General features: G+C 28.5%; 2 protein-coding genes and 1 long non-coding RNA gene across 7 annotated transcripts in view; 1 reads left to right on the top strand and 2 right to left on the bottom strand.

The window, feature by feature from the left end:
• Positions 1–22468, top strand: part of LOC101899509 (centrosomal protein of 104 kDa) — a 285464-nt gene that overhangs the window by 239428 nt on the left and 23568 nt on the right. For 2 of the 4 annotated variants that reach the window (XR_009343855.1, XM_059129554.1), the window contains exons 2-4: positions 13934–14101; positions 18979–20101; positions 20858–20996. Coding sequence is in view for 3 of the 4 variants with exons in the window: in XM_059129554.1 (XP_058985537.1) it covers positions 13934–14101; positions 18979–20101; positions 20858–20996 (1430 nt within the window). In the remaining variant the exon portion in view is untranslated. The remainder of the gene's footprint in view (positions 1–13933; positions 14102–18978; positions 20102–20857; positions 20997–22468) is intronic. The other 2 variants (XM_059129556.1, XM_059129555.1) reach the window with 2 other exon arrangements.
• On the bottom strand, positions 626–2087 carry LOC131805859 (uncharacterized). The gene is made up of 6 exons (XR_009343863.1): positions 1844–2087; positions 1699–1776; positions 1490–1618; positions 1316–1426; positions 780–1256; positions 626–720 (listed from the first exon to the last, which is right to left on the bottom strand). It is a non-coding gene; the product is annotated as an uncharacterized LOC131805859 (long non-coding RNA).
• LOC101899214 (transmembrane reductase CYB561D2) lies at positions 2644–10199 on the bottom strand. 2 transcript variants are annotated; one of them, XM_005175632.3, is made up of 3 exons: positions 9898–10199; positions 3129–3321; positions 2644–3068 (listed from the first exon to the last, which is right to left on the bottom strand). In XM_005175632.3, exons 1-3 carry the CDS (start codon positions 10102–10104, stop codon positions 2758–2760), a joined length of 711 nt encoding a protein of 236 aa, XP_005175689.1. In that variant the 5' UTR covers positions 10105–10199; the 3' UTR covers positions 2644–2757. The 2 variants fall into 2 exon arrangements, with proteins under 2 accessions (XP_005175689.1, XP_011293012.1); XM_011294710.3 differs by lacking the exon at positions 9898–10199 and adding an exon at positions 7070–7350.

The raw sequence follows: 22468 nt of genomic DNA, 5'->3' as shown, positions 1-22468 counted from the left end.
ACAGATATCTGTAAAAATAATATTTAAATAAAAAATTTATAGAAAACAATCAGTTGTAAATATTTCAGGGTGGTTTTGGAATTGCACCTAAATAACCATATAGACATCCTTTTAGCGGTTTGGTGTCAACGACAAAAATATTCTTCATCGAATTTCAGTAGGATCCTGCAATCAATGAAAATCTGTAAATATAATAAATTCTGATAAATAATGGCTCATAAATTAGGTATAAAGTACTTACACACCCATTTAAGGTTAGGTTTCGAAATTCCACCAAAATATCACCCAAGACATGTCATAAGGACTTTGATGGCAATGGCAAAGGTGTTCTACATAAAATTCTACTAGAGGTCTGCAAACAAGAGAAATCTGTAAAAATAATATTTGAGTCGAAAATCAATGGCTACAAATTTACTTGCACATATTTTTAAGTAGTTCTCGATAATGCTCCAAAATAACCCTTTAGACATTATTTCAGGGAGTTGATGTTAACGGCAAAATTGCTCCGCATCGAATTTCACTATGGGTCTGGGAACAACAGATATCTGTACCAATAATATTTAAGTAAAAAATTAATAGAAAACATTCAATTGTAAATATTTCAGGGTGGTTTTGGGAATTGCACCAAAATAACCATCTAGACATCCTTTTAACGGGTTATTGTCAATGACAAAAATATTCTACATCGAATTTCAGTAGGAGCCTGCAAACAATGAAAATCTGTAAATATAATAAATTCTGATAAATAATGGCTCATAAATTAGGTATAAAGTACTTACACACCCATTTAAGGTTAGGTTTCGAAATTCCACCAAAATATCACCCAAGACATGCTATAAGGACTTTGATGGCAATGGCAAAAGTGTTCTACATCAAATTCTACTAGAGGTCTGCAAACAAGAGAAATGTGTAAAAATAATATTTGAGTCGAAAATCAATGGTTACAAATTCTCTTGCGTTATTTTTAAGTAGTTTTTGACATTGTTCCAAAATAACCCTTTAGACATTATTTCAGGGAGTTGATGTTAACGGCAAAATTGCTCTGCATCAAATTTCACTTTGGGTCTGCGAACAAAAGATAACTGTAAAAATAATATTTAAGTAAAAAATTCATAGAAAACACTCAATGAAAATATTTCAGGGTTGTTTTTGAAATTGCACCAAAATAACCATCTAGTCATCCTTTTAGCGGGTTGGTGTCAATGACAAAAATATTCTTCATCGAATTTCAGTAGGAGCCTGCAAACAATGAAAATCTGTAAATATAATAAATTCTGATAAATAATGGCTCATAAATTAGGTATAAAGTACTTACACATCCATTTAAGGTTAGGTTTCGAAATTCCACCAAAATATCACCCAAGACATGCTATAAGGACTTTGATGGCAATGGCAAAAGTGTTCTACATCAAATTCTACTCGAGATCTGCAAACAAGAGAAATGTGTAAAAATATTATTTAAGTCGAAAATCAATGGTTACAAATTTACTTGCACATATTTTTAAGTAGTTGTGATAATGCTCCAAAATAACCCTTTAGACATCATTTTAGGGAGTTGATGTTAATGGAAAAATTGTTCTGCATCAAATTTTACTGCGGGTCTTCAAACAACAGATATCTGTAAACATAATATTTAAGTAAAAAATAACAGAAAACTATCATGTGTAAATATTTCAAGGTAGTTTTTGGGAATTGCACCTAAATAACCATGTAGACATCCTTTTAGCGGGTTGGTGTCAATGACAAAAATATTCTACATCGAATTTCAGTAGGAGCCTGTAAACAAGAGATAAATGTAAACATAATATTTAAGTAAAGAATTAATGGTAACAAATTCATTTACAAAAAAAAATTTGGAAGTTTTCCAATTTCTACCAAAATGTCCCTCATGACGTCCTATTAGGAGATTGGTGCCAATGGCAAATATGTTCTGCATCAAATTTCACTATGAGTCTCCAAACACAAGAAATCTGTAAATAAAATATTTAATTAAAAAATCCATGGTAACAAATTTATTGAAAAATATTCTATTTAAATTCTCATTTTAATTTCCATTTTTAAATTATCCCTCCTTTCTGTTGTTTACATGAATCACTGACCTTAACCACATTGTTTCTTACTTCGTTCTTAATCATATTTAAAAATAAATAAATAAAAAATATATAAATGCATCAAACCAGATCAGTTAGGAAATAGTTGCTGACACGGCATCCATCCATTTACATGCTTAGCAATGCAGATTTCTAAGCATATCTCCTTTATGTGTATTATTTGTTTAATATTGGCGGTCATTCCTCTCGAGGCCAGGGCAAAGGGAAGCAAGGTACAGCATGCCCATGCTAAATCAGCTGTAAGTTAAACACTCAATTTTCCATTTTAAAGAATATATTGGAATGCTTTTCTTATTCTGTTTTTAGGTATCGAAGCCAAAAAGGCAAAGGATATTGCCGCCAGTGGGATCAAATCTTATAGATGTGTTTTCGTAGTTGCTTAACAAAATTGTCGATGCTATAACGACTTGAAAATGTTATTTAGAATTGGCGCAAAGAAATATGAGAATCTAAATTATAGAGTTCATCCTTCGATGTTTATTCCTTGTGGTATAAAATGTAGAAAGATTCCATTAATTGAATACTCCATTGATTCAGATTTTAAAATTGTTTTTCTTTTTTATTAAAATCACGTTCCATTGTTCTTAAGCCTCTTTAATTTCTAATTGCATTTAAAACTATTCCGCCTTGTTTTTTTTTTCCAAATTTACTTCTTCTTTTTGTGTTTCAATTTGTCCAACAACGATGTGACGGGTCCAATCAATGTGAAGAGCAACACCAATCCGGAAGCCAAGACAAATGCTGGAATGGCACTGTTATCAACATATTTAACAAAGAATGGAGTATAGTAGCCCAATATCACGGTGACCATGGCCACAGTAAATCCAATAATGCCAAACAAATTGTGACGATATTTAATCTCAGCCTGTGAATAGATTTTGTGGGCAAATTTCGGTTGGAAGAAGTTGACGGTGCCACCCAAGAGACTGGCGGCGCACAAAAATGTTGAAGCGAGACCTATAAAGAATATAAATGATTAAATGTTTAAATATAATTTTAATATGGAGAAAAACCTACCGATCTTGCCATGCCATGTGGTAAAATGTACTTCTGTGGATTGAATTTTACCCAAAGCTCCCAGGAGGGCCATAGAACCACCAATTACTTGTAATATGCCATGAAAGCGGGATTTGTTGCGATGTGATAGTTTACTGGTCACAGGGTTATGGGCATAATGGGACATCAGGGCCTCGGCTGCCAAAAAGTGCCACTGAAATGGAGAGAATACAAATTAAAAAACAATGACTAGAGATATTCCAATGAAGTTTTTTATAAAAAAAAAATTTTCAAAGGAGCTACAAGAGTGGATTTTTTTAAATATTTTTCTCAAGTCAAAAAAATATTAAAAAAAAATTAAAATATTTTTTTAAGGCCACCAAAAACGTTGATTTTTTAAGGCAACTACAAAAGTGGATTCTTTAAAAAAATATTTTTTCAAGCCCAATACAAACGTGGAATCTTTAAAAAAATATTTTTTCAAGCCCCATATAAACGTGGATTCTTAAGAAAATATTTTTTTAAGAAAATGACAAACATGGATTTTTAAAAAATATTTTTTTAAGAGAAACTTCAAATGTGAATTTTTTAAAAAATATTTTTTTTTAACTTCAACTACAAACGTCGAATTTTTAATTTTTTTTTTTAAATTCAACTACAAACGTGGTTTTTTTAAATTCAACTACAAATGTGGATTTTTTTTAAAATAATTTTTTTAAGTTCCATACAAACGTGGATTTTTTTAAAAATACTTTTTAAAGTCAACTACAAACATTGATTTTTTAAAAACTATTTTTTCAAGTCCCATACAAATGTGAATTTTTTAAAAAATATTTTTCAAAAAAACAACAAACGTGGATTTTTTAAAAAATATTTTTTCAAGTCCCATACAAACGTGGATTTTTTAAAAAAATATTTTTTTAAGAAAACAACAAACGTGGATTTAAAAAAAAATATTTTTTTAAGAAAACAACAAACGTGGATTTAAAAAAAAATATTTTTTTAAGAAAACAACAAACGTGGATTTAAAAAAAAAATATTTTTTTAAGAAAACAACAAACGTGGATTTAAAAAAAAAATATTTTTTTAAGAAAAGAACAAACGTGGATTTAAAAAAAAAATATTTTTTTAAGAAAACAACAAACGTGGATTTTTTTAAAAAATATTTCTTTAAGAAAACAACAAACGTGGATTTTTTTAAAAAATATTTTTTAAAGTCTCATACAAACGTGGATTTTTTTAAAAAATATTTTTTAAAGTCTCATACAAACGTGGATTTTTTTAAAAAATATTTTTTAAAGTCTCATACAAACGTGGATTTTTTTAAAAAATATTTTTTTAAGAAAACAACAAACGTGGATTTTTTTAAAAAATATTTTTTAAAGTCTCATATAAACGTGGATTTTTTTAAAAAATATTTTTAAAATCTCATACAAACGTGGATTTTTTAAAAAATATTTTTTAAAGTCTCAAACGTGGATTTTTTTTTTAAATATTTTTTAAAGTCTCAAACGTGGATTTTTTTTTAAATATTTTTAAAATCTCATACAAACGTGGGTTTTTTAAAAAAATATTTTTTTTAAGAAAACAACAAACGTGGATTTTTTAAAAAATATTTTTTTTAAGAAAACAACAAACGTGGATTTAAAAAAAATATTTTTTTAATAAAACAACAAACGTGAATTTTTTAAAAAAATATTTTTTTTAATAAAACAACAAACGTGGATTTTTTAAAAAATACTTTTTTAAGAAAACAACAAACGTGGATTTTTTAAAAAATATTTTTTTAAGAAAACAACAAACGTGGATTTTTTACAAAATATTTTTATAAGAAAACAACAAACGTGGATTTTTTAAAAAATATTTTTTTTTAAGAAAACAACAAACGTGGATTTTTTAAAAAATATTTTTTTAAGAAAACAACAAACGTGGATTTTTAAAAAAATATTTTTTTAAGAAATCAACAAACGTGGATTTTTTAAAAAAATATTTTTTTAAGAATACAACAAACGTGGATTTTTTAAAAAAATATTTTTTTAAGAAAACAACAAACGTGGATTTTTTAAAAAAAATATTTTTTTAAGAAAACAACAAACGTGGATTTTTTAAAAAAATATTTTTTTAAGAAAACAACAAACGTGGATTTTTTAAAAAAATATTTTTTTAAGAAAACAACAAACGTGGATTTTTTAAAAAAATATTTTTTTAAGAAAACAACAAACGTGGATTTTTTAAAAAAATATTTTTTTAAGAAAACAACAAACGTGGATTTTTTAAAAAAATATTTTTTTAAGAAAACAACAAACGTGGATTTTTTAAAAAAATATTTTTTTAAGAAAACAACAAACGTGGATTTTTTAAAAAAATATTTTTTTAAGAAAACAACAAACGTGGATTTCTTAAAAAAATATTTTTTTAAGAAAACAACAAACGTGGATTTTTTAAAAAAATATTTTTTTAAGAAAACAACAAACGTGGATTTTTTAAAAAAATATTTTTTTAAGAAAACAACAAACGTGGATTTTTTAAAAATATTTTTTCAAATCCTATACAAACGTGATTTTTTTAAAATATATTTTTTCAAGTCCCATACAAACGTGGATTTTTTAAAAATATTTTTTCAAATCCTATACAAACGTGGATTTTTTAAAAAATATTTTTTTAAGAAAACAACAAACGTGGATTTTTTAAAAAATATTTTTTTATGAAAACAACAAACGTGGATTTTTTAAAAAATATTTTTTGGAGACAACTACAAACGTGGATTTTTTAAAAATATTTTTAGGAGGCAACTACAAACGTGGATTTTTTAAAAAATATTTTTTGGAGGCAACTACAAACGTGGATTTTTTTAAAAATATTTTTGTAAGGCAATTTCAAACGTGGATTTCTTAAAAAAAATATTTTTTAAAAGCAAACTTCAAACGTGGATTTTTTTAAATATTTTTTAAAAGCAACTTCAAACGTGGATTTTTTTTTTAATATTACTAAAAGTAACTTCATACGTGGATTTAAAAAAATAAAAATTATTTTTTTTTAAATTCAACATCAAACGTTAAACGTTTTTTTTTTTAACTTTTAAAAAAGTAAAAACTTTTTTTTTTAGGTAATTTCCAATATTTTGAAATATTCTTCTAGAGAATATTTTTTAATAATATTAGATTTTTATAGATTGTTTTCTCCACTGTATTGTTCTAAATTTATACTTGGCAACCTCACCGTGACACAGTTAATTCATATCTTATCAATATTTAATAAAAGGTTTCTATATTTTTGGATTAATCTGCTCATAAAAGACTGGAATATTTGCTTAGATAGATTTAGAAATTTTAATTAATTAATTTCAATTGATTTAAAATTACCCTTAAAATTTTTTCTAACTTTTTAATTTTTTTTATAAATTGTTGATGGATTTAAAAATATTTTTTCTAATTAAACCTAATACTAACGATATAACAAGAACAAAATTCGAAAATTGTTTTTTTTTAACCATTTTTGTCTGTTAAAAATCGTATTTAAAAAGTCGGTTTTCCCATAACAAAAATTATTGGCTTCTCTTGAAAATCCAATTTTAAATTCTGTTGTTTCTAAATCCATGTAAAGACCCATATGTATAAATATTAGCATAATCTTAAACCATATGCTGGCTTTGTCTCATCGAATCTTGTTGACATCTTCCAATAACAAAAATAACCTTTGGCCGTAAACAAACAACAACACTAAACCCCTCCAGCCACACGTCACACGTGTAACCAAACATATGCTCATACATTTGCCGCCACATACACACTCCCTCGCTCTCTCTATTTTTCTAAGTCAAGCACCTCATTGCGATTACCGGCAAAATCGCAGCAACCCATAAACAATAACACAAAACGATGACGTCATTGCACTTCCCCCTCTCTACTTGCTCTCATGAGGCAACTCAATTAGTTATTCTTTCATTCACTTCCTCTACTTACCCCAACCACCGCCAAGAACATATGCATCGCTGTATCTTTAAAGTCCAGACTGCGAGCCAGCAGCGTAACAAAAATTGCAACAAAAATAATTAAAGTGTGATTGAGGGTATTCAGAATTGATTGAATGGTGGCCCATGTTCCAGATTTTTGAGATTTTACACCATCGGTAGCAGCACCATTGGATTTTTTGGTTTTTGCGGCCATGTCAACGTTTTTTTTTTCTTTTCTATTTCTTCGAGAAGTTCTTTATCCACGACCCGTCTAAACAAAACTAACTCTGTTTTATGTTTGCATGACGACGACGACGTCGACTAAGTGACCCACCAAGCATTATTTAACTGAATGATAATGTGTGTCTGTGTAAGTCTGTGTCGGTGAGTTTGTTTATCTCCAAACTATGCTCCAACAATACAACAAATTTAAAGAGAATTGAACATGTCATGCAGTCAATGGTGGAAGAGAGATAACGGTCAGAGAGTATGTGGTGTTGCCAGAGTGTAAGAGATGAGGGAATGAAAAAAACAAGAGTATGTACGGCATTATCGACATGGAGATAATAATAACGGCAAAGATAATTTAAAATGCAATTATTTGAAGAAGGAAAATATTAGATTTTTTAAAAAATACTTTTTCAAGGCAAATAAACCCTTGGATTTAAAAAAAAAAAAAAAATTAAAGGCAAATCAAAACGGGGATTTCTAAAAAATTTTTTTTTGAAGTCCCATACAAACGTGGATTTTTTAAAAATTATTTTTTGAAGTCCCATACAAAGGTGGATTTTTTAAAAATTATTTTTTGAAGTCTCATACAAAAGTGGATTTTTTTTAATATTTTTCATACCAAATACAAACGTGAATTTTTAAAAATTATTTTTTGAAGTCTCACACAAAAGTGGATTTTTTTTAATTATTTTTCATACCAAATACAAACGTGAATTTTTAAAAATTATTTTACCAAATACAAACGTGGATTATTAAAAATTATTTTTTGAAGTCCCATACAAACGTGGATTTTTTTAAAAATTATTTTTTGAAGTCCCATACAAACATAGATTTTTTAAAAAAATATTTTTTGAAGTCCCACACAAACGTGGATTTTTTAAAAAAAATTTTTTCAAGGCAAATACAAACATGAATATTTAAATTTTTTTTTTCTAGGGAAATACGAATGTGGATTTTTTAAAAAATATTTTTTCGAGGCAAATGCAAACGTGGATTTTTTAAAAATTATTTTTTGAAGTCCCATACAAACGTGGATTTTTTAAAAATTATTTTTTGAAGTCCCATACATACGTGGATATTTTAAAAATTATTTTTTGAAGTCCCATACAAACGTGGATTTTTTAAAAATTATTTTTTGAAGTCCCATACAAACGTGGATTTTTTAAAAATTATTTTTTGAAGTCCCATACAAACGTGGATTTTTTAAAAATTATTTTTTGAAGTCCCATACAAACGTGGATTTTTTAAAAATTATTTTTTGAAGTCCCATACAAACGTGGATTTTTTAAAAATTATTTTTTTGAAGTCCCATACAAACGTGGATTTTTTAAAAATTATTTTTTGAAGTCCCATAAAAACGTGGATTTTTTAAAAATTATTTTTTGAAGTCCCATACAAACGTGGATTTTTTAAAAATTATTTTTTGAAGTCCCATACAAACGTGGATTTTTTTAAAAATTATTTTTTGAAGTCCCATACAAACGTGGATTTTTTTAAAAATTATTTTTTGAAGTCCCATACAAACGTGGATTTTTTAAAAATTATTTTTTGAAGTCCCATACAAACGTGGATTTTTTAAAAATTATTTTTTTGAAGTCCCATACAAACGTGGATTTTTTAAAAATTATTTTTTGAAGTCCCATACAAACGTGGATTTTTTAAAAATTATTTTTTGAAGTCCCATACAAAAGTGGATTTTTTAAAAATTATTTTTTTGAAGTCCCATACAAACGTGGATTTTTTAAAAATTATTTTTTTGAAGTCCCATACAAACGTGGATTTTTTAAAAATTATTTTTTGAAGTCCCATACAAACGTGGATTTTTTAAAAATTATTTTTTGAAGTCCCATACAAACGTGGATTTTTTTAAAAATATTTTTTCAAGGCAAATACAAACGTGAATTTTTTAAAAAATATTTTTTCATACCAAATACATGCGTCCTTTTTTTAAAAAAATATTATTTCGAGACAAATACATGCGTCCTTTTTTTAAAAAAATATTATTTCGAGACAAATACAAACGTGGATTTTTTTAAAAAAAAATTTCACGGCAAATACAAACGTGAATATTTAAAAAAAAATATTTTTTGCCGTCTTATACAAGAGTGAATTTTTTAAAAAAATATTTTTTGAAGTCCCATACAAACGTAGATTTTTTTTAAATTATTTTTTGAAGTCCCATACAAACGTGAATACTTAAAAAAATATGTTTTGCCGTCTTATACAAGAGTGAATTTTTTAAAAAAATGTTTTTTGAAGTCCCATACAAACGTAGATTTTTTAAAATTATTTTTTGAAGTCCCATACAAACGTGAATACTTAAAAAAATATGTTTTGCCGTCTTATACAAGAGTGATTTTTTTAAAAAATTATTTTTTGAAGTCCCATACAAACGTAGATTTTTTTAAAATTATTTTTTGACTTCCCATACAAACGTGATTTTTAAAAAATTATTTTTTGACTTCCCATACAAACGTGGATTTTTAAAAAAATATTTTTTCGAGTCAAATACAAAAGTGGATTTTATAAAAAATATTCTTTAGGGGCAAACTTTTTAAGAATTTTGTTAAAGGAAAATTATTCGAAACATTTATGATTACCACCTACCCCAATGACTGTCATGAACATGTGCATCGCCGTATCTTTGAAGTCCAAATTCCGTGCCAGCAGCGTCACAAACACCGCTACCAAGAGGATCAAAGTGTGATTAATTGTATTCAAAACACTTTGAATCTGGGCCCAAACGCCTTTGACCAGTTCAGCCCTGGTTTTGGGTTTGGGAGCAGCCGCAGGTTTTGTTGTTTTTGTTGACATTATTTTGATATTTTTTTACAAATTTAATTACAATATAAACTCGCGACGAAACAACCCGTTTTAATAACAATCGAGAACTACACCGACCAAACGTTAAATTCTAACAGTCATTCAGTCTGGGAGATATCAGTTATTAATTGGTGTGTGTGTGTGTGTGAGAGAGTATCTATGCGATTGAGAATTATTTGTGTTATCTCAACCGTACTTTGATAGATAATGTGTTAGATGAGTGTGTAATAGAAGAGAGTTACTGTGAATTTTGAAGGAGGGTTGCCATGTGTATGAAATATTAAAATTGGCCAAAATTGAAGGAATCGATACCAAGTATCGGAAGTGGACAATTTAAGTTTTTATACCCTGCACCATTCTATGGAGGGTATATTAACTTTGTCATTCCGTTTGGAACTCCTCGAAATATTCATAATAGATCTTACAAAGTACATATATTCTGGATCAGCGTAAAATTCTAAGACCATTTCGCGATGTCCGTCTGTCTGTCTGTTGTAATGACGCTATCTTTCGAACGAATTGAGAAAGAAGGCTAAAATTTTGCTTACATGCATAGTTTACTAATAGGCAGGTTAAGTTCGTAAATGGGCCATGTCCATCCACGTTTTCGTATAGCCCCCATATAACGGTACCACCCGGTATTCGGTATTTTCATAATTTTAGCCACATTATTTACCGGAATTATTTAAAATTTCGTATCCGAAGTTCGTAATAGGTACTACAGCCTATGACAGAAAATTTCTATATGCAGGTTCAGGTCTTCGTATAGCCCCCATATAACGGCATATCCCAATATTCGGTATTTTGATGATTTTAGCGACGTTTTTTAACGAAATTGTTTCAAATTTCGAATTAAAATTTCGTAATGGCTTCTACAACCTACGAACAAAAAATTGCGTATGCTGGTCCAGATCTTCTTATAGCCTCTATATAACAGAACCTCCCTATATTCGGTATTTTCTTGATTCTTATTCAACGGAATTGTTTCAAATTTCGCATTTAAAGTTCGTAATTGGTACTACAGCCTATGACAGAAAATTTCTATATGCAGGTCCAGGTCTTCGTATAGCCCACATATAACGATACCTCCCGATATTCGGTATTTACATGATTTTAGTCACATTATTTACCGGAATTATTTAAAATTTCGTATTTGAAGTTCATAATGGGGAATACAGCCTATGACAAAAATTTTTGTTAGCAGGACCAGGTCTTCATATAGCCCCCATATAAAGATACCTTCCGATATTCGGTATTTTGATGATTTTAGCGACATAATTCGCCAGAGCCGTTTCAAATTTCGTATTTGAATTTTGGAATCGGCACTACAGCCTATGACAAAAAATTACTCATGCAGATCCAGGTCTTCGCATAACTCCTACATAACGGTACCTCCCGATATTCGGTATTTTGATGACTTTAGCGACGTTTTTTTTAACGAAATTGTTTCAAATTTCGAATTTAAAGTTCGTAATGGCTTCTATAGCCTACGATCACAAAAATTGCGTATGCAGGTCCAGATCTTCATATAGCCCTCATATAATAGTACCTCCCTATATTCGGTATTTTCTTGATTCTTATTCAACGGAATTGTTTCAAATTTCGTATTTAAAGTTCGTAATAGGTACTGCAGCCTATGACAAAAAATTGCATATGTAGGTCGACGTCTTCGTATAGCTCTTACATAACGATATCTCCGATTTTCAGTATTTTGATAATTTTAGCGGTATTTTTCAACCGGAATTCTTTCAAATTTCATATTTGAATTTCGGAATCGGCACTACAGCCTATGACAAAAAATTATTCAGGTCTTCGTATAGCCAACATATAAAGGAACCTCCCAATATTCGGTAACTTGACGATTTTAGATACATTATTCACCGTAATTGTTTCAAATTTCGTATTTGAAGTTCCTAATGGGTAATGCAACCTATGACAAAAAATTACTTATTCAGGACCACGTCTTCGTATGCCCGATATATAGTGGTTTTCGTTTGAGCGGTATTTTTCGACGGAACTTTTTGGATTTCTTTTAGTACCATTCAGTACTTTTCATACAATTACAGAACACATTTTCAAAACCAATCCCATATCTCAATTCCAGATGCCAACAGAGACCTCAATATCAAATTGGAGGATTCTAGCCCTATCTCTTTACCCAATACAAAAATTTGGTACCATTTAGTACTTTTCGTACAATTATGGTACACATTTCCGAAAACCATCTCCATATCTCAATTCCAGGTACCAACAGAGACCTCAATACCAAATCTGAAAATTCCAACCCTATCCCTTCACTCAATAACCAATTTAGTACCATTTAGTACTTTTCGTTCAACAAACCTTAGATACCAACAGTTATCTAAATAAAAAAAATCAGAATTTTATATCTATCCCATCACCCAAAACCAAATGTTGTACCATTTAGTACTTTTCGTACAAATATAGAACACATTTCCAAAACCATCTCCAAATCTCAATCTCAGATACCAACAGTTATCTAAATAAAAAATTTTCAGAATTTTCTATCTATCCCATCACCCAAAACCAAATTTAGTACCATTTAGTACTTTTCGTACAAATATAGGACGCATTTCCAAAACTACCTCCAAATCTTAACCTCAGATACTAAATACTAAACTTCAGAATTTTTCTTCTATCCCTTCACTCAATACTAAATTTAGTACTTTTCGTACTAATGTAGTACGCATTTTCAAAACCGCTTCCATAACTCAATTCCAGGTACCAACAGAGACCTCAATATCCAATTTGTATCCTCAGTCATATCCCTCCACCCAATCCAAAATTTGGTTACACTTAGTACTTTTCGTACAATTATGGTACACATTTCCGAAAACACCTGCATATGTCCCGGCTACACATGAACAGTGATTCTAATACCAAATTTTGGATTTCAAGCACTGTCTATTCATCCAATTCCAATTTGTACCAAATATTGTACTATTTAGTACTTTTGGTGCACATTACCAAAACCGCTTATAGTGGGTATTTCCAAAAACCCTTTGATACATCTATCATACACTCTCTCCCTCATTCCAAATTTAAGAATTCTAGATTTACTGCTCCCTCAAATATGAAGGGTACCATCTTTAGTTACATTTTAATGCTTTTTGTACCGTTCCAGTACGATTTTCCAAAAACCCAACATTTTCTGACCCCTTCGGACCAAGAGTGACTCTCATTCAAAATTTCAAGATTCTAGCTTGAGCCGTTTCGTCTGGTCGTTGATGAGTCATTAAGTCAGTCAGTCGATTACATTATTAATAAGAGAGTAATATTAATCGAGATTGTTTTAAATAATTTTTATTAAATTAATAATGTTTTTGTCCTTCTCTGTTCCCTTTAAAACTCTTTTAATAATTTTTTTTTATTATTTTGTTTTTAAAATATTGAATTTAAAACGTTTTAATGGTTTCACATTTAAATTGGGTACATTTAAGTCGATTTTCGAGAACATTGTATACGGCAACACTAAAATATCTCAGTTATGTTCTCACTCCCTCTCTCTCTCTCTCTGTTCTCATTAACTGACCTGTGTCTGTATTATCTATGACACCTGTAATGCAACAAAGGCATGTTATCGTTGTGTTATTTCTCTATCAGCAGTTTATTGCTTTGGGTTACCTTGGTTATCTCAATATCGTAAACAAATAATTATAACTTGCATTTGAAATATTGGGTGTGTTCCCCAACAAATGTAAATATTTTGAAAATATTCCTGAATATATTTTTAATATAATTTTATTTTTTTTTACGAAATATTTTAATACAATTTTCATATATTTGTTTCTCTTTCCAGATGAGGATCCTAATTATCCTGCCAGCGAACTGAATACCCACGGTCCAACAGTACACGGATGGCGGAGTGCACCAAATAGTACCATGTCACCGCATGACATTGTACTGAGATTTCACAAACCAGCCAAAATATATCGAATACAATTGTTAGCCCACCAATATTTGATACGTAAGTTCGAAAAAAAATTATCTTTTTTATTAAAATAATTTTATTCAAAAAAAAATATTAAAATATTTTTATTAAAAACATTTTATGTTAAAATTCAAAAAATTTTATTAAAATAATTATTCAAATAATTTTATTTAAAAATTTGCCATCAAAAAAGCTGAACTCTGGCTGCACTATAAAAATTATATTGAAAAATATTTTAATAAAAAAAAATTATAAATTTTATATTATTTTGAAAAAAAGTTATTTAAAAAAATTCTATTAAATTAATTTTATTAAAAAATGTATAATTAAAATGTATTAAAAAAATTAAAAAAAAAATCATTCAAATGATTTTATTTAAAAAGTTGCCAAAATTATATTAAAAAAATATTTCAATAAAATAAAATAAAAACTTTTATAAAAATTTATTAAAAAAAATTTAAAAAGAATGTTAAAAAAATTATTTAAAAAAAATAAAAAAATCCAAGTTGAAAAATATAAACTTTTCCACTACATAAAATTTTATTAAAAAAATTATTAAAATAATTTTTTTTCAAATAATTTTTTTTAAAAAAATTTTGTTCAAATATTTTTTTTAAATTATTCAAATAATTTTAATACAAAAAAAAAATTGCAACTGTAAAACCTGAACCACAAGCATTTTATTAAAAAAATCTATATCTATAAAAGAGGAAAATGTTTGTATGTTTGTTTGTTTGTTTGTTTGTTTGTTTGTAATTTATGGACTCGAAAACCGCTGAATAGATTTTCCTGAAAATTTCCATATATACTGCAACATCGCCTGAAAGTAACATAGGCTATATACATTTTTGAATTTCCGCTTGGAACTGGAGATATAGCACCAGAATCGGAGGTACCTCCCAAAAATTTAGAATTAATATGCACATATCTATTGATTGGTTGAAGACACAGTCTCCAAATTTGGAATGCGTAACAGAATTTGGAACAAAAATAAGTTTGCCAAATTATATTGTAATCGGTTCAGATTTGGATATAGCTCCCATATATATTTTCGACCGATTTCGTTCATTTGATGCCTCAAACACAATATGAATGTTCGATTCCAATGAAATTTGGAATGTGTGACGGGATTTAATCCGAAAATAAATTTGTCAAATTATATTGACATCGGTTCAGATTTGGATATAGCTCCCATATATATTTTCGGCCGATTTCAAGCATTTGATGCACCAGACACGCTATGTATCCCCAATTTCAATGAAATTTGAAACGTGTGATAGATTTTATCTAAAAAATTGATTTCACAAATTATATTGAAATCGGTTCAGATTTGGATATAGCTCCCATATACATTTTCGGCCGATTTCATGTATTTGGTGGACCAAACACGATATGTATTTCCAATTGTAATGAAATTTAAAATAAGTAACGGAATTGGGAGCCAAAATGAATTTGTCAAATTAAATTGAAATTGGTTCAGATTTGGATATAGCTCCCATATATATTTTCGACCGATTTCATGTATTTGATGCACCAAACACGCTATGTATCTTTAATTTCAATGAAATTTGGAATGTGTAGCGGAAATTAAAACAAATATACATTTGTCAAATTATATTAAAATCGGTTCAGATTTGGATATAGCTCCCATATATATTTTCCGCCGATTTCACATATTTGATGCACAAAACACGATACGTATTTCCGATTCCAATGAAATTCGGCATGAGTGGCTAAATTTGGTACAAAAAAAAAAAAAAATAAATTTGACAAATTATATTCAAATACGCTCAGATGTGATTATAGCTCCCAAATATATACTCAGCCGATTTCACATATTTGATGCACCCAAAGCGAGAGAGACAAAATCTGGCACCAGAAAAAATTGCCAAATTATATTGAAATCAGTTGAGGTTTGGATATAGCTAACATATATATTTCGGCCGATTTCATACATGTTATGCACCACACATGATATATATGACCGATACCAATGAAATTCAGAATGTGTGGCGGAATTTGCTTACAATAATAAATGTGACAAATTAATTGGAAATTAGTTAAGATTTGGATATAGCTCCCATATATATATTCTCGGCCGATTTCACATATTTGACGCACCAATTTCAATAAATTATGAAAGGTGTGGCGGAGTTTGGTGTAAAAGTAATTTTTTTTAAATTATATTTAAATCGAATCAGATTGGGATATGATTTTAATAAGAACCATTGACCCACAACGCCTTAGGCTAACACTAAACAACAACACAACAATTGATTTGAAATACGCTTATTACGGCGAAGTATGTTGCTATCTCGAATTCACTAATTGCAATAGAAATGCCACTCAACTTCAAAAGATTGCAGTTTACTGCACGCTTGGTATTTGCAATGAAATAAATAAATCCGAAGGACAAACCCTTCGTGTATGTATGTCATGTTACTGCTTTTCTAATGGTTTTGGTTATTTACGCATTAAAGTAGTGCAATATATTTTTTTTTAATTTTTAAATTTGTTTTTTTTTTAAACCAACATATATTCGTAAATAAAATAAATGCATATAAAATCAAAAGGGGTAGCGAAGCGCACCGGGTTCAGCTAGTATTCAATAAAATTGTTACTTAAAAAAGCTGAACTTATTAAAATACAATCATTCAAAAAATTGTATTCAAAAGATATTAAAAAATATTATTATATATAAAAAATTATAAAAAAAATATTAACAAAAATTATAAAAAAATGTATTCAAATAATTTTATTAAAAAAAAATATTATTCACATAATTTTATTAAAAAATTCGCCAGCTGAAAAATTAATAAAAATTAAAAAAAAAATATATTAAATAAATTTAAAAATAAATATTAAAAAAATGTATTAAAAAAAATATTCAAAAAAATAAAAAAATAATTTAAAAAAAAATCATTAAAAAAATTATTAAAAAGATTTTATTAAAGAGTTTATTGAAAAAATATCATTAAATTATATTACTGTTAAATAAATTTATTAAAAAAAATGTTATTGAATAAATGTTATTATAAAAATTAAATAAAAAAATTTATTAAAAAACGACTATTAACATAATTTTATTAAGAAAAAAATATTAAAAAAAAATCAATTAAAACAATTTTATTAAAAATTTTATTGAAAATATAACCGAAATGTTGGTAAAAAAATATTAATTAAAAAATTTCAATAAAAAATTAAAAATTGCGTTAAAAATAATTTTATTTGAAAAATTATATTAAAAAATATATTAACAATTTATTCGGCCAAAAATATGTTATTGAAAAATTGTATTCAAAAAATGTTATTTAAAAAATTTTATTCAAAAAAATTTATTAAATGAATTATTAAGAATATTTTATTAAAAAAATATTAAACAATTAAAAAAATGACTAAAGAAAATTTATTAAAAAAATTAAAACATTTTTTTAAAAGCAATTTATTCAAGAATTGTTGTTAAAAAAAATAATAAAAAATTATTATAAAAAAAATTATTTAACAAATTTTATTAACAAAAAAATTATTAAAAAGAATTTTGAAAAAAAAATATTCCATCAAATTATTTACACAATTTTATTAAAAAATGTATTAAATTTATTTTCCAGCTGGAAATTTAAAAAAAAAAAATAATTAAAAAACGATTATTAAAAAGATTTTATTTAAAAAAAATCTAAAAATTGTATTTAAAAAAATTATTTAAAAAAATTATTTAAAAAAATTATTAAAAAAATCAATAAACAAAATTTATTTAAAAAACGTATTCAAAAAAAATTATTAAGCAAAAATGATTAAAAAGATTTATTAAAAAATAATAAAAACAAAAATTTATTACAAAAATTCTAGTAAAAAAATTATTTAGAAATGTTAATAAAAAACATTTTTTTTAAAAAAAATTAAAAAAAAAAATTGAAAAATTATTCAAAAACATTTATTTGAAAAAAAATTAAAAAAATTTTATTCAAAAAAATTATCAAAAAACTTTCATAAAATACTATTTAAAATTTTTAAAAACAAAAAAAAATATTTAAAAAACTGTATTAAGAAAAAAATATTAAAAAAGAACATTCCCTTAATTTTTTTTAATATTTTTTTAATACAGTTTTCTAAATATTTGTTTTTAAATTTTTTAAATATTATTTTATGAAAGTTTTTTAATACATTTAAAAATTATCATTTATTAAAAATATCAACTGTTCTAAACAAAATTTATTTAATAGAACGTATTTAAAAATATTAAAAAAATTATTAAACAGAAATGATTAAATAGATTTACTATAAAAAATTATTAAAAAATTCTAATATATTTTTTTACAAAAATTAAAAAAAATATTTTTAAATTTTTAATAAAAAAACAATTTAAATAATATTAAAAAAATTATTAAAAAAATTGTTTAAAAAAAATATATTAAAAAATGTATTAAATAATATTTAAAAAAGTAAATAAAAAAATATTTGAAAAACTGTATTAAAAAAATGTAAAACAGAAAATTCCAGCTGAAAAAGTTGAATTCTGGCTGCAGTATTTGCCCAAAAGTGTACCAGCACTAAATTAAAAAAATAAAATAAAATTTTTTGAATAATTTCTTTTAATAAAATTTTTGAATAAAATTGTTTAAATAATAATATAAAAATAAAAAATTTAATAATTTTTTTTTAAAAATTAAAAAATTATTTAAAAATTTTATTAAAAAAGAAAATTCCAACTGAAAAGATGGAATCTGGCAGCACTAATCGCCCAAAAGCATTAAATTGAAAAAAATATATATTAAAAAATATTAAAATAAAATTATTAAAAAATACTAAAAAATATAAATAAAATAATAAAAGGAAATAAAATTAATTTTTTTTTTAAATTAAAAAAATTGTATTCAAAACAATTTATTCAAAAAATATTTAATTTTTTTTTTCAGCTGAAAAAGTCGAACTCTGGCTGCACTACTCGCCCAAAAGTATACCCAGTACCCCTTCCTCGCAATGTTTCGATTTCCTGGGCTTTGTCGCATTGGCCGACAATGCGGCCACAAATTACAAATCACGAGAGCTACAAAGCGTCTCGGTGAATCCTCGCAAGGGTACCCATCTCAAGCTGCGTCTAAGCGGCCCCCATGCCAATGAATTCAATACGGAAAATCAAATTGCCTTAATTGCGGTCAATGTTTTGGGTGAAGACCTGGAGGCGAGTGGAAATCCCAGTAAAGAGACGGAAGAAAATGGCAGTAACTCTTTGGCCACAGAATCCGGTTCGGAGGGCTCTGAATTGCCGCTGGCCTCCATGTGTGATGATCTGCTGTTCTCCATGTACGTGGAAGAGTCCATAGCGGAGGTGGTGCGGGAAATGGAAGAGCGCAAAGCCAAGGCAGTGGCATCGGAACGTTTCGAATATGCCCGCAAGCTGAAGTTGTGTATGTGCGCCCTGCGTTCGGCCGGTGAGCGTTTGGGCCGTTATGCCCTGGCCAAGAGGCAGGCGGTGCAGCAGGAGGATTTCACCACAGCCAAGCTGAGAAAGGAACAAATCGAAATGTACAAATCGGCGGTGTTTAGACATCTACTGGTCGATGATTTGCTGGAGCGGAATGGAGAATCCCTGGCAGCCAATGATGTGGCCTGTGAGGTATATGCCTCTAAACCCGTATTGCCGGTGGCACCCAGTCTGCAGGATGTGGCCCAGGCCTTGGCCGAGGCCCATATGGCCGCCACCATGAGTCCCAAAAGTTGCCAAGAAGATAAGTCCTCAACAGATGGCAACAGCTCCACTGGAGGGGGAGGTGGCATCGGCGGCGGAGGAGGAGGTGGTAAACATTTCCATACATCCGCTAACAAATCAACTGATCATGTCTCATCGTTATCTGCAGCCAACCTAAGGAGATCCCACGATGAAATACCCATGTCTCCGAAACTCAATATGCGTCGCAGCCCTAGTCGCCATAGTTCCCCGATGTCCAGTCACCAGGGTTCATTGCGTCGACGCAATAAAAGTGCTCCCCGTAACTCCTATGAAGAATATGAAGATCGAGCCATACCGACGCTGAGACAGTAAGTAGGAATCGGAATTGATTGTTTTTGATGTCTGTCTCCCCACAAACATTTTAGAGAGATACTCGATTTTTGATGTTGCCATATTTTTTCGAAATAATCCCTACCAATTTAGGCCAATGATTCTAGTTGTAATTCCCGCAGAACAAGTTTTGTTTATTTTTAATTTCTTTTTGGATGTTCTCCCTCTCTCTCGCTCTTTAGATGAAATAATTTTTATACTCTCTCTCCCTCTCTCTTGTAATGCATGCCAACTACTTTTTTTGTCGTACTCTGCCACATAGCTAGACTAGAGAGTTGAAATGAAACGTTCTCCATCATTCGGGTCATTATTCTCATAAAACTTCAGGTCAATTTTTTTTTGTAGCTCCAGTTAGTTCTAAACATTTCTCTGTTTTTGTTTCCTTTTCTTTCTTCTCCTTCTCGTCTTTCTATCTATCTCTCTCGCTCTCTCTCTATCTTGATGACCATAAATTATTTCAATTTATTTTCATTTTATTTTCTCACCATCACTTCTCCCTCAATTTGAATCATTTGGCTCACTCTCTACTTCATCATCATCTCTCCCTCTCTCGTGTGCCTGCTCTCATACGCCCCATAAATTATTATCTCTTATCATATCGCCATCTACCATTTTTTGTAATATTTTTCTTTTGTTTCATTTTTGATTTCTCCATTTTGATGTAATTGATGTTACACGTAAAAAAACAAACCAAAAAAACACACTCAAATCCTCCCCATGACCACTCGATCCAGTTCGAATACTAATGAATTTTTAAGAGAGTGTCAAGGTACAGCCCTTCTGGAAGCGGATCCAAATCGTGGACGTTCACGTCTCAACGATCGTGAACGTCGTCAGGCAGCTCTGCCCATATTGGTGTTTGGCAATGACATGGTAAGTATTAGTGTTGGGGAAAATGTATTTTAAAGCATACTTTTAGGCGAAACAAAAACGTAGAGTTGTTTTAAGGAAAAATACATTTTTAAGCAAAGATATATTTAAAAAAAAAATAAAAATAGCAAATTTTTAGGAAATAAGTAATTAAAAAATAATTTTCAAATTTTTAAAAATAAATTAAATATTTCTGGAAATAAAAATAATTTTAAACAACAAAAAAAGTGAAATAGTCATTATCATAGCCAAGCGATGCACGATAACTCTTGAACGGAATATCCGATTTGATCCAAACTTGGTACATCGTAATATTATTATCAAATTTATAACGAGTTTGAAGATGGGCAATATCGGTCCACACCTCCCCCATTAAATATCAAAATTTTCAAAGAAAATAATTTACTGCACAGAAGGAGGAAAAATGATCCAATTTTGCTCCAACTTTGCGAGTCCTAATATTTGCATCAGTGCTAGGTCATATGCGAAAATGGACATTGTCGGTCCACTGCACCTTCCCCACAAAAAGTCAAAATTTTGAATAATTACAACTCTTATAAAATGTGATGTAAGTGTCCGATTGTCCTCAAATTTCACACATCCCAATATTTTTATACACCCACGGTCTGGTGTGAAAATCGAATATATATGTCCTCTCCTTCTGGTACCTCCCCCACAAAAGTTCAAAATTTAAAAAAATATATTTTCTGCACAGAAAGAGAAATTATAGAGCGATTTTGCTCCAACTTTGCAAATCCTAATATTTGATTGAGTGCTAGGTCAAGAGTGAAAATGGACAATATCGGTTCACTCCATCAAGTAGCTCCCCCACAAAGGATCAAAATTCTGAATAATTATAAGTCTTATAAAATGTGTTGTGTGAGTCCGATTGCCTTCAAATTACACACATCACAATATTTTTATACACCCACGGTCTGGTGTGAAGTTGGAATATATCGGTCCACTTCATCTGGTACCTCCCCCACAAAGGATCAAAGTTCCGAATAACCAAAACGATAATAAAATCCGAAATAAACATCCGATTCCATTCAGACGTGGCACATCTCAATATTTCTATCAACACAAGATCTGTTATACAGATGATAGAGATTGGACCATTCCTTCTGGCACCTCCCCCACAAAGGATCAAAGTTCCGAATAATCAAAACGATCATAAAATCCGAAATAAGCATCCGATTCCATTCAGACTTGGTGCATCTCAATATTTCCATCAACATAAGCTCTGTTATAAAGATGATAGAGATCGGACCATTTCATCTGGTACCTCCCACACAAAGGGTCAAAGTTTTGAATAACCAAAACGGTCATAAAATCTGAAATAAGCATCCGGTTCTCTTAATATTTCACATATCTTATTATTTCTACCAACACAAGATCTGCTGTGAAGATGGAATTTATCGGTCCACTCCTTCTGGTACCTCCCCCACAAAGGGTCAAAGTTCCGAATAACCAAA

The sequence above is a fragment of the Musca domestica genome, unplaced genomic scaffold (assembly GCF_030504385.1).
Source record: "Musca domestica strain aabys unplaced genomic scaffold, Musca_domestica.polishedcontigs.V.1.1 62, whole genome shotgun sequence".
In the NCBI taxonomy this organism is placed as follows: Eukaryota; Metazoa; Arthropoda; class Insecta; order Diptera; family Muscidae; genus Musca; species Musca domestica.
Note: the sequence above shows the minus strand (reverse complement) of the source record. Positions and strands in the feature narration are given on the sequence as shown.